Source organism: Sebastes fasciatus, chromosome 22 (assembly GCF_043250625.1).
Source record: "Sebastes fasciatus isolate fSebFas1 chromosome 22, fSebFas1.pri, whole genome shotgun sequence".
In the NCBI taxonomy this organism is placed as follows: Eukaryota; Metazoa; Chordata; class Actinopteri; order Perciformes; family Sebastidae; genus Sebastes; species Sebastes fasciatus.
The window spans coordinates 16,773,234-16,786,076 of record NC_133816.1 but is presented as its reverse complement, the minus strand read 5'-3'; the positions used below and the strand labels follow the sequence as shown (position 1 = coordinate 16,786,076).

General features: G+C 41.1%; 1 protein-coding gene across 2 annotated transcripts in view; it reads right to left on the bottom strand.

The window, feature by feature from the left end:
- Nucleotides 1–12,843, bottom strand: part of eml3 (EMAP like 3) — a 44,465-nt gene that overhangs the window by 7,204 nt on the left and 24,418 nt on the right. For both annotated transcript variants that reach the window (XM_074624512.1, XM_074624511.1), the window contains 8 exons: nucleotides 11,593–11,703; nucleotides 11,312–11,340; nucleotides 6,850–6,885; nucleotides 5,776–5,896; nucleotides 5,263–5,412; nucleotides 3,366–3,435; nucleotides 2,978–3,088; nucleotides 2,442–2,537 (listed from right to left, as the gene is read on the bottom strand). In XM_074624512.1, the coding sequence (XP_074480613.1) occupies nucleotides 2,442–2,537; nucleotides 2,978–3,088; nucleotides 3,366–3,435; nucleotides 5,263–5,412; nucleotides 5,776–5,896; nucleotides 6,850–6,885; nucleotides 11,312–11,340; nucleotides 11,593–11,703 (724 nt within the window). The remainder of the gene's footprint in view (nucleotides 1–2,441; nucleotides 2,538–2,977; nucleotides 3,089–3,365; nucleotides 3,436–5,262; nucleotides 5,413–5,775; nucleotides 5,897–6,849; nucleotides 6,886–11,311; nucleotides 11,341–11,592; nucleotides 11,704–12,843) is intronic.

Sequence of the window (12,843 nt, the reverse complement as noted above, 5' to 3'; positions counted from 1 at the left end):
AGCTGTGGGCTGTAAAACCAAAAAAAATGAGATAAAAGAGGCTAAAAAGCTTAGTAGAGTTTGAAGAATTGAGATTGAACAACAAAAACCTGGTCTAAAGTCTGGCGCTGGTTCATTATTCAGATAGTAAGATGTGCCTACAGGCAGTTTCACAACACGATACACTCTGCTTGTTACACACACAGGGACGCAGCAGCTCTTGTCCTCCTCAGTTAAACACAGTGTCGACTCTAGAACAATATTTTTATTTATATAAAGAAAAACAGTAAATTCAGGCGGCAGGTGACAATTCAGAATATTGTGGAATATAACGAAGTAAAGCTCTCAGGCATTCTGTGCTGCTCAACCTGCAGCACGCTCTCAGAGCTTGATCACAAAGATCAGGGTGCACACATGCCTCCATGGCGTCTCCTCTCATCATCCTAAACGGCTTTGAGGCTGATGGATCTGCGCGTTACGCAGCGCCTCTCCAGCAGCGCCCGGCTGTACACCTTTGCGTAACGCACCTCTGGAGGATTACACTCAGCCGGTCTGAACCACAGTTTTCCTTATTTATAAATACATATTTATCATATTTGGCCTAGTGCTTATTATCATATAATGAATTTAACCTGCACCGGTTAAACAGAAGAATAAGAATCGTTGTGTTTTCGTTAGCTTACAATGAGGCCTTCATATCTACATAGGGAGCGGGTCTTCTTCATGGAGTCCGCCATGTTTCTATAGTCCTATAGGCCTGCTCCTTTTGTGCAACTCATATTTTCTAAAGAACTCTAAAGAGAACCATGAAAAAATGTTTTTATCCTGAGACGTTTTTCGCCACCAGGTACAGACAGACACACAAACTGCACACACACAGTCCCAGCGGCAGGTCTTCGGTAACCGTGTCTACAGTACGGACAAAAAGTACAGAAGCATCATTTCTACACAAAAAGCTCCATTCATGGCGGTGCTGTAAAGCAGCATATGGACTATTCCACTGCTGTGGAGCTGGAAGGGGGGAGGGGGGTATAATTATGTTGTTCCTGTTGGATGAACTGGTATGTTTATACAGTACGGGTCAGCACTGGGCTGCCGGCCCACTCTGGATGCTACCATCCACAGAACACAAGTCGTTGGATGAGCCCATTAAACTCCTGACTAGAGATGATCTACAGTACAACAGCCACCTTCTATACGTTCCCACTGCTGCATTAGAGAACACACGCACGCACATCCATACAGCTGGACAAATTCACCCTATAAAATATTTACACTGTTGCCATGACAGCCGCGCTGAAATTGCTCTCATGGAAGTTGAGGCGTTTTGGGATAAAAGCCCATAAAAGCATAGCAGAGACACCCCCCCTCCCCCTTCCCACCTCCTCCTTCTTAATCTCTCCAAACAGACCTCCTTTATAGAGAGAGCATCTACACATTCAGCATGGGCATCTGCCACTGCGTTCACATTAAACAGCCTGGCTGATTCTCACGCTTTAACTTCAGCTGAAGGATGTCATTGTTTCTGGAGGGATTATGAATCCCTGCGCTGACTGATAATACCAGAAATGTCTTGATGATTGTAAAAAGCGTATCACCCAAAAGCAGAACAGTAATGAAAACTGTTAAAGGGAACAGTGCAACATTTGGGGAACTAGGGTGGTTTGTTGCTCAGAGACAGATGAGACGGACAACACCGGTTTAATGTTTAATGAGGGAGATGTAGTCGCTTCAGAGCATGTTTAGTTTAGCTTAGCTCGAAGGCTAAAAACACTACTCACCAACCGTTCTTAAGAAGACATTTCTTCTTAAACGCATTAACACAATCGATATTTCGGAGGTTGTAGCGGGCTCAGTTTTAAAGCTAGAATGAAGATACTGGTATCATATGAAACTAGAAAACCTAAAGAATCCATTGGTATCATCCATGTCATACTAGCTTATCCTGAAAGAGGCTAAATAACCGGTCTAAATTTACTCCAAATTAAAGTTGAGGAAAAACTGGCATTGTCATTTTCAAAGGGGTCCCTTGACCTCTGACCTCAAGATATGTGAATGAAAATGGTTTCTATGGGTACCCACGAGTCTCCCCTTTACAGACGTGCCCACTTTATGATAATCACATGCAGTTTGGGGCAAGTCATAGTCAAGTCAGCGAACTGACACACTGACAGCTGTTGTTGCCTGTTGGGCTGCAGTTTGCCATGTTATGATTTGAGCATATTCTTTATGCTAAATGCAGTACCTATAAGGGTTTCTGGACAATATTTCTCATTGTTTTGTGTTGTTAATTGATTTCCAATAATAAATATATACATACATTTGCATAAAGCAAGCATATTTGTCCACTCCCATGTTGATAAGAGTATTAAATACTTGACAAATCTCCCTTTAAGGTACATTTTAAACATTAATTTCTTTATTACTAAGCTTAGGTTGGATTACACCTGGCTGTTCTTTACCTTGACCTCTGCATGCTTGGTCCCCTTGCTGCAGTCCCACACTGACAGCATGTGTTCATTAGAGTCGTCGATCACACACAGGAACGCTCCGGAGTCCTGAAGACAACATCCAGAACAAATAAACACTGTAAACTCAGTATGATGTAATAATACTTTTTATCTCATACACTTGAACTTGTTGTAATTTTGTTGTAATTTTGAGCGATCTCAGGCACAAGAATTTCTAGAAGTTCTATCTTATCTTATCTTATCTTATCTTATTACACTCAAAAGGCTTGAAGTCTTTCAGTGTGAAACACCTGCACAGCAAGTGTTTAGTTTATTGTCAAAACATGACTCTGTTTTTGTACTGATACGTTTAGTGTTGTGTAAATGAACATCAAACTGGATTAATCAAGACAGATGATGGTGTTGCATTAGCCGGAGGACAGGGGAGATTTCAAATAAAGGCCTGGTGGTTCTTGCTGCTGTTGAGGTTAATCATTTATAAATAACTATTTGAGAATCTACAGGATGTTATATTGCTTTTGACTCACGGCGAAGGAAAATGCGACCGATCCCACTCCCCTCTGGAAGGTTCCCAGGCCGATCTGCTGCAGGGTGACCAGGGTGGTGGAGTCCCAGATGTGAACACAAGGCTGCAGCGGCTAAAACACAACACACACACACGCTTTACTTGCTGTATCTTCAACAGATAGTTCTACCTGTTATTTTGAGCCAAAATTCAATAACATTTTTATGTTTTTTTACTGACTGGTTATATGCAGTTGCAAAACACGGTATATAACTGCATGAGTGTCATTACTAAGGTCAATAATGAGATGTCTCACTATGCATGACTGAGCAGAAATACAATATATAGATATATGAATACAGTATATATAGTTGATGACAGTGCATCAGACTGGTATCAGCAGTAGTCACCTTGCCGTCTTTATCCACCCCCGCTGTCTGGCCAGATGCCACGCGCACCTTGTCAGGATGGACGGTAAGACTGCAGGAAAGAACAAACATAATTTAACCAAATAACAAAAAGGGGCTGTACAGGGCTTCAATCGCGTTCAAATGTTGGCGGGTAATGCGCCGTACGGTTGCAATTTGCCATGTCAAATGTTGCAATCGTCATTTCCGCTAAGTGCACAACAGCCGTGTTTGATTTGAGACAACACCACCCTGTCGAAATTCCTGCATTACGCAAGTAAGTACACAGTGCACTTACAGTATGTAAGTATCCAAATTGAGAAACAACAATCCGATGTGCTGGAGGACACAACCAGAGACATAAAGAGTGTCTCCCTGCCTATATAAATATGGACTGCACTGTAGGAACAGTTAAACTGTAGCTTTCCCCAAAGCCTTTTAAGTGTCACTTGGAAACCATAGTGAGTTCCCCATTAGTTCAGGAGTATACATATTTGGCCTCCGTACATCAATCTGTCATTTACACAACCCCACATTGCTTTTATATTTCTATACATCAAAAAAAGCACACATCTATTGCCATATATTCATGCCAAAACCAAGGAACTGGCGAGGTGTCCAAGCCAGAAATTGGATCCAATTTCTGTATGTTCCCTACGCTGCTGGGGCCCAAAAGCTGGTGAACATAGTCAAATTTGGAATCTCTTGCCCTGTTCATTTATCCAAAACACTCATACTGTATGAATATGAAAATAAATATGCCTATGATAGATTATAGTTGGTTTGAGATCAGTTTAGAAACGATATAATTGGGTTAATCTCACTGAGTACATTTGTGTTAATGTCTTGACTGTCAGCTAACTCCCCAAAATAAATCTCATTATTTGGTCAGGTTGCTCATATTCATGTCTTCATGTTGAGAGCCTGGCAGGTTTATAACTGGGATTCAGTGTGATGTGTTCCCATATATCCACTGAAGGCTGTGTAAATGGCATTTATTTGCATGATGCCGGACCTCTTTGACCTGATATGAACCCGTTTCCTTTTATCTTAGCTGTGAAAAGAGACATCAGATCACAGCTATTCTTTGAGCTGACTGTTATTTTGTTTGGTGCTTAAAGTGGTTTTAGAGACATGTGGTGACATGTCAGCCTCACTGATCTCTAGTACACACAATAAATACTTCAGCTGCCCGCCTCCAGCAGCCATATGAAGACCTGGGTGGAGTTCAGTAACGGGTTAAAGCTCTCTTTATTTGCCCTTGGCGTGTTGATACCTCTTAACAGGGACTTGTTGAAATATTGTGACAGGTTCTAGTGGGATCTAATGATTTAAATATGTTTTAATAGATTTTAGAGGGTTATAACAAGTTTTAACGCTTTGAACACAAGACTATTTTTTTGATTTTCACACTCTTTAATTACAGGCTGACGGCAAAGTCACTACAAGTCTAAGATAGGCATGCCATATATTGTTATTTTCAGATTACCATGAATTGCTATCAATGTGCATGTCAGTGGTGCTACACAGTAAACTTATGTTATTTAAATTTATTTTTGCACATGTTCTAGGACAATGTTTATGATAAAAAGTTTGTCTTTGCCCCTGCCTGTATGTCCACAGATTTTCAACACACCACATGTTCTCTGGCTGTCCAAAACCTTATCGATAGTGATGGTGTAAAACAACGTGATCTCATGGGAAGGCGTATAAATAGCACGCCTCTTTAAAGGACATTTCGTGTGTCATGTCTTAATTTCAAGCTTTTTGAGTATCATTTAATGCCCCGTTCTCATAAATGAAGTTATGTACTTCAGTTAAAGTCCCACTGAAACAAAAGTTGTGTTTAATTCGATCGTATCTATATAGATGCAGATGATATTAATTGTCTTCTACTGACCAGCGGACACAATCCGTGTGTTTGTGATAGTGGCGTTGTGTGCGGTTGTTGATGTGGTAAAGCACAACCACGCAGGCGATGAAGTAGACTGCCTCGCCCGTTGGAAGGAAGTACAGGTTGGCCCGGCAGTCCCGTCCTCGGTAACCATAGCTGGCATGACGGGGGTCAAGATCCATTTCATTCATTAAAGGAGGAGTTCACCCAACAATGAAAACTGTGTCATTATCGACTAATCTGCACGAGTTTATAGGATTTTTTTCCCCCTGATATAGAGTTGAATAAACAATGACACTATTTTAGTTTTGTGAACTAAACACATGACAACCTCACAGCTAACAGCTATTCTGTGCTCTCACAGACACTAGATAAAGAGATACTTTCCAATACAGCCAGTGTGGCTTGACTCCAGCAAATGAGCTCAGAGTGAAATCAGCCCCGTCTGAATGTAACAGACCCCTCATGAATATGAACCAGAGGCTGAACCCTGTTGTGCCACTGTGGACGGAAGGATACACCCAGTCCAGCTCCAGTCTCTCGGAGGGCGTCTCCATCTTCAGGTCCTCGTAGTTCTGGATGTTAGAGGGGATGTACATGGTTATCGGCCGGCCTCGGATGAACATTTTGATCGACTGTTCTGGAAGACAAACACAGCAGAGGACCAGGAATGTAGCGGTGATACACAGAGAGGCAGACAGGTGGTTTATTGTGTTTATGTTATCCTGTATCCTACTCCTACTTCCTCTTACTACAGTTTATCGTAAATGATCAAATAGAGGCCATGGCCTTTACCAAAACTGAGAAGAGAACCTTTATTATTTCAATACTGCCATTTGTTTGTTTTTTGAGAATTCACGATTATGGAATCGCTTTGTGTATACGGCCGATATGGAGTACAGATCTGATACCAGTGTTTAATTAATAAGCTGTATTCCTCACTGTGTGGAAGTGACTGGGATCATTCTTTTATGCGTAATTCTTGACTTAAACATTGCTTTTCCTAACTTTGTAAAATAAAAATGTAACAAATAAATACATAGATATACATTTACTGAATTGATATTTATTCTTAAGATAATAAATCGTGCACCAACGCCTTGGTAAAAAATCTTCAAATTAACAGGAATTACAATTCAAGTGTAAACCTTTTTAATATAATAAAATTACAGTATATAATGTATATAGTATATAAATATAGAACTGAATTGAATAGATCGGCCCCATTGTCGGTGCATCCAGTTACAACATCTGTATCTACGTGTGTGTACACAAAACAGTTTTTTGTTCAATAGTATTGAGTTATACTGAGGTGTGTTTTAACTAGGTGTACCTAATAAACTGGCAACTGAGAGTATCTCACCTTATAAAGTTGTTTCAGTCAACATGTTAACAACAACACAGAGCAACATTATCACCCCATTGTAATTATTTTCTGACCACTAGATGAATCTAAGTCCAGCACGGTTATACTGGCGGCCAGCTGCCAGTAGAAAACAGCAGGAAACTGTGTGTGTGTGTGTTGCTGAAAAAGTACAGCGTGTTCTTTTGATGCTCCGCTACAGACATAAAGGGACATAATAGCATGTCTACCTTGGCTGTAGGTTCCTCTTCTGGATCCAGGGGAACCTGTGTGAAAATGAAAGCATGAGGTTAGCCAAACACATAAACACCAACATCCTCTTATAGCTTTAAGTCACAGCTGAGTCCGGCCACGGCTGACCTAACTTTGACTTTACGATCCCCAAGGATCTATTCCCATTTCTTTTACGGGATGGATCTATGAGCTTTGAATTTCAAGCTGTTTTCCTTTTCCATTTCTTTTTGGGTACTTCTCACCTGGCTCTGCTCCCTTGGCAGCGGCTGTGTTATTTTATGAGACTGGGGGGGTGAAGGCGAGCAGCAAGGCTGAGCAGGCTGAAATGCTCAGACTCAGAGTTTAAATATCTGTCTGACCATAAAATGGTGGTAACTGGTAAAAGGCCAGAGAGGCACCTTGAGAAGAGACTAGGCCCAGACAGGAACCTCATTCTAGCAACAACAAAAGTCAGTGAGGAGGAAACAGGAAGAAATAAATCAAAGCTGAGCGGGAAGAAGAGAAACTTGTTCCCGTTTCACCCACCAATTTAGTTAAAGGACGATAATAACGCTGGTCATCAACCCCATATACTTATATACGTATATATGTATATGATCAACACTGTCTGATTACAGTTCATATGAGAGTGAAGACACAAGTTCCTGTTAGGTAGAAATAAGGCTTCCAGGTTAAAAATAAGAAAGCAAGGATATTACTAGTTATATATTAAATAGTTCTCTTGAGACATTTGTCCTATATGCCCCCTAAATCTCTTGCCACTCTCGACTGTCAGGAATCTAAAAAGCTAGACACGTGCCAAGCACAACTATACTCAATCAAACAAGATTTATGGAGACATCCAGACAGACAGAGAGCAGAGGGAAGACTTGAAAAATGTTTTTTTGGCAACCTCCTCTGCAGAGCTGGCCATCCATCATCCCGTCAGGCGAGTTGGATTGTAGCTAAACCACAGTGGATGTGATTCCAGGCAGCGCCCACGGCCCAAAACTGGCCCCGCAGTGTTTGGCTTCACAAGAACTCACATAAAAACAGTGGTGGGCAGTTTAAGAAAGGAGGGTAAAATGTCCTGTTGAGTGATACTTCTGGTGTTCACTGGGTATGATGTCTCGAAATGAACCTGGTGGCTCTCGGCTGGATGTCAAGCTCAAGTTTTATGTCGACAGTCATCTGGGCTCCCTACACTTTTTATTATTAGTTACTACTTCACTTAATTTAGCGCTGTATTTAAAGACCATTCACACATGTACTGTAACACGTCCACTGGTAGCACAGATGAACTGAATTTTTCATACTGATTAGAACAAAATGTACTGAAACTGTGCTGGCAATGCTTCCATGAGGCCTCAAAATGACCCATGAGCATTCAATTTAAAGGTGCAATGTGTAAGATCTGATCAGAATTTCAGATTAAAACATAAAAAATAAAAAAACAAATTATGTCAATAATGATGAATGAACATTATCAACAGAATGTGAAGCGGTTACAGTGTTGACGTAATGTTAGAAACGTCTATGTATTGTGTTGCAGAGATGACATGAGCATGCTAACCAGCTAGCTGCGGCCCATCCTATCTTGTATTGTACCTCGGGAAGCGATAGTGAGTCACTGTAGCAAGTATTTTGATAGCTTAGTTTATTGGATTAAATCCAAAGGAACAGAAACGAGTAAATGACTTGTATTTTCGTTTCGTCCACCCCGCCACCAGCAACAACTCTTATCTCTGCATATTTCATTGATTGACATTCAAAAACGCTCTTTGCAACCGCTACCACAGGATCTGCGTTGACGAAAAATTGCTTAGTTTTACTATAAGGAAGCCTAGCTTAGCATAAAGACTGGAAGCAGGGGAAGTGGCTATCCTGGCTCTGTCCACATTAATTAACATGTTGTATCTCATTTGTTTAATTCGTACATAAATAGAAATGTAAAAATGTCAATGTGTCGTTTTGGTATAGTCGATGTGGTGGAATTATTTCATGAATAGCAGCAGTCTATCTGTCCATCCATTAGTTTGAATGAACTCATACACAACCCATGTTGCCTGATCGTTAAATACGCTCATAAATTTGGCGTTGTTACGTTTATTCGTGGTGCGTCAGCTTCCTCAGTGAGACGCTAACACCTCACTTCAGATTTGTTGTTGTGGCATTGTTACTGCAGGAAGTTGCTTTTTGAAAAGTCATTACTCAGGAGTTTTTACATCTACGGTGTCAAATCCAAAATGCTTCCAAACATTACGTCTTCAACGGTTTGGTGTTATGATTATTTGTTCACCACAGCTCGCTAGTTTTCTCTGTTATACGTTAATTAAAAGAACAACAATACAAGGAGCTGCCTGTTGCATTCAAATATGTCATTACAGATCAGATCAATATTACAATTTTTCTTCCTCATTAGAAGTGTAGTTCAAATTTCGAATAAAGAGTTACAGCCGTATTTTGCCCTAGCAAGTAAAATCCTGTCAACTTAGTGGTTGCTTAGAGCGTTTTTTAAATGTAAGAAATATGATACGCAAGTCAACTTGCAACGTCCTGTACAGCTGCATCAATCTCATCCAGGCTTGTTGCCAAATCATTGAATAATAGAATTCTTCTTTTGCTTGTCTTTCATAAACAATGTGAGAGAGAGACACAGAGTGTCCTCTAACACTCTGTACTGGAGGAATGAAGCCTAAAAACAACAGGGCTAACCGTAACCAGACTGAAGGCCAATACTCATAAAAGCTACGCTAACCACAAGTGTGGTTGGTTGGGAAATGCACTCGTTTTTTGCACAGATGACTACATGTGTGAGAACCAGCGAGAAGCTGCGTGGGCACCAGTACAGAAGTATAGTTCAACTGTGGCCCTGCCAACACTGGAGTTAGGAAAACTTGGAAAAAGTCCCTGATTACAACTAAATCCATGCAGCGGGTCTATATTTGTTCCTCTAAGGATTATACTTCTGTTCAGACAGCATTCAGTGGGGACAAAACATTCCTTGCTGTGCTGTTTTTTGCATTACAATCCAGATAAAAGGTCAGCCGTCAATTAAAGGGCCCTGTATTCATGTAGACAGCATAGCCTGTCATATGAGGTCTGGCTATAGAGTCTGTCTGGCAGGCAGCATGCTGAGGAAAACTGCCGAGAACATTCTCTGGATCAATAAGATGAATCAATATCACAGTGATTCAAAGAATTTCCAACAGGAGCCAACACGGGAGTATTACTATAGTTACGGTAACCCTAACCCCATTGTTATTCAGCTCTCTGTTTACATTGACTCTGGTAGTGTCTAAGTTTCTGATTGTCTGCCTGCAGGTGCGTCTTTGTCTCCGACATATCTTGAATGAATTACTGCACAACGAGAGGCATTGTATGGCGGGTGCAAGGCCTTGTGCAAATTTGATATGCAAGACTCTGATAACTGACATTCAGGCACATAAAACACAGTACACCTCAACAATCTGCCTAGTTGTAATGAACCGAAAAGACTGTCTGAGACTGTTGGTCATTAGTCGCCTCAAACCAACTGGACACAGTGACGTCCCATCAATGAAAATGTATTCTTACTAGAGAGGAATGTCTTATTGATTGTAATATATTCTATAACTTAGTATCACAGTCAACTGGTACAAAAAGTAGACTAAATGATCACAAGCTGCCTCAAAACCATTTTACCTGCCCAATCAAATAAAAAGCAGCTCAATTGGGCAGAAAACCTCACAATCTGGTGCGACATCCTAAGGCTGCATTCACACCAGATCCGGCTGTGCGGCGAAAACACCAGTCCTCCCATTCAAAAAAACTAAAATTAGAAACAGAATCAACTTATCGAGAAACGCAACCCGACATCACGCTGCAGTGGCCTATCAAATAACTGGCAATCCACAGCCGTACAACCAGCCATAAGAGACCAAAAGACGTTAATTGTTGCAGTCAATGGACCATTAAAGTGACTCTCCCACACCACCACACAACCCTGCAGTGAATCGCCACGATGCCTGATCTGGTGTAATAACCAAAACTGTTTTAATTTTGGCAGAAAATGTATGTTAAGAAAGGGATATTATTGTTTCCTTGGATGGCGAAGGCAATGGCCCTACTCTTCCTCTGATTGGCTTACTTTGATATTCTTACCCCAAACCTAACCAATCCAACCCACGCAGTCAACGAGTACTCAACAACTAGCCATGCAGGGTCATGACTTGAGAAAAAAAATTGGCATTGAGAAATGGATTTTCAGGATTTTACCAAGAAAAAAAACTACTGACTGAAGCAAATCCCAGAAAAACCACAAGTTATGAGAGTTGCCAAAAAATCTTGTTTTCCATCTACAGGTTGAAGTCTTCAAGATTCTGTGTTAAATACCATGTGTGTATGGCAAACTAAACCCCTTGGCCTTTCGGATGAAGTGGTGATGTGATCTCAGTTTCACGATTAAAGACAAGCCACAAAAGTTGAAAGATACATCACCTGTACTGGAGATCAGCTCCTTAGCTCGGCTGTGGAGACAGAAATCAAATGTGTCAGACAGATATGTGACACCATTTCAAGAAGTGAGAAGCTTTTATCCATAAGTCCCTCACTTCAAAATCACAAATGGTTTTCATGGGGAGTGGAATTTTATTATTATTCATAGGGGCCATCAGTGTTCCAGCAAGTGTCTCTTTGATGAGATATGTGAGGCTGCAGCGGCCCATAGGAAAAAGTGAGCAGTGTGACTGTGTGGTGTGAGTGATGGCAGCGTGGCTCACTTCTCCAGGCTGGGGGAGCGGGTGAGGAGGTTGGCCGTGGACGCCGCCTTCTTGTCCAGACGTTTCCTCTGCCTTTCCGGGTTCCCCAGTTTCTCGCTGTTTCTGCGAACCCTGAAAACACCGGAGGACAGAAATCAGCTTCGGTTTCCAGACGTGAACACACACAAGACACTAAATCCCACACAGATGCATGCAGTTAGTCCATAAACATTAGTAGTTTATGGATATTGTGCACATATAGTATGTACACACAGAAACATGCATGTTTTCGTTTCTTGATTTCATTCCCAACCTTCCAAAAAGGATAAATCTGGTTTAATACAACTTGTAGCTGATTTCAGAGAGACGTAGACAAAAGCAGCTTCTTATTTCTAACTGGCGACCTTCGATGTTGCTAAATAAAATTACTCGCAGTTGACTCCTGCTTATATTTTCGCCTCTCTATTGAACCCATTTTTCACAAGCCACATATCTTCCGAACATTCTGACACCAGACAGATGAATCAGGAAAAATGTACTTTGTTTGAGCGCTTTCTCTGTCTCAGCAACACAGATGTCTGTACTCTCTGTTGGTGCTGAACCGCCGGTCTGGTGACGTTACTAGTGTTAACGTTAGCCAAACTAGTCAAAATTTTAAGCTAACGTCCACTAACGTTTGCGTACGCCCTAGCTGTTTGAATATCTAATGTTAGCAAAAGAAAATATAAATACATTAAGCCGTGCCCACTCAGGAGACAGGAAGTGCATACTATTGGCAAAGCTTGTAGTGCGTCATCTTTTGTTATAGAGCATCTTTGGTTATAACTAGCTAGGCCTAATTGATCATGAACTCAGGAGTCCATGAACTCATCATGAACTCAGGAGTTAGTTTAAAACACTACAGAAGATCAACAGGTCCAAGGCAAAACGCCGTGATTAACCAATCAGAATTGAATTTTCAACAATGTCGTGTAATAAGATGTAGTTGGCTAATGACATGCTAACTCTTGGCCTGGGAAATAAACTTACTACTGTAAGTAGTAAGCTAGTTAGCCAGGCATTCTAACGTTAGTGGCGTACTTTAGAGCAAACAAAAAAACAGAAGTAACAGGAGCAGTCAGACAGGTTGTAAACAAACCAACATGTCATCTAGAGCAGGAAGTAGGTCTGATAATTGTGATGGATGTTTACAACAGACAGTTTGGGTAGTGACTCCTGTTGACCTTTCTTTCTCCACCACAAACATGTTTGGCTTACCTGGAAGTCTGTTTA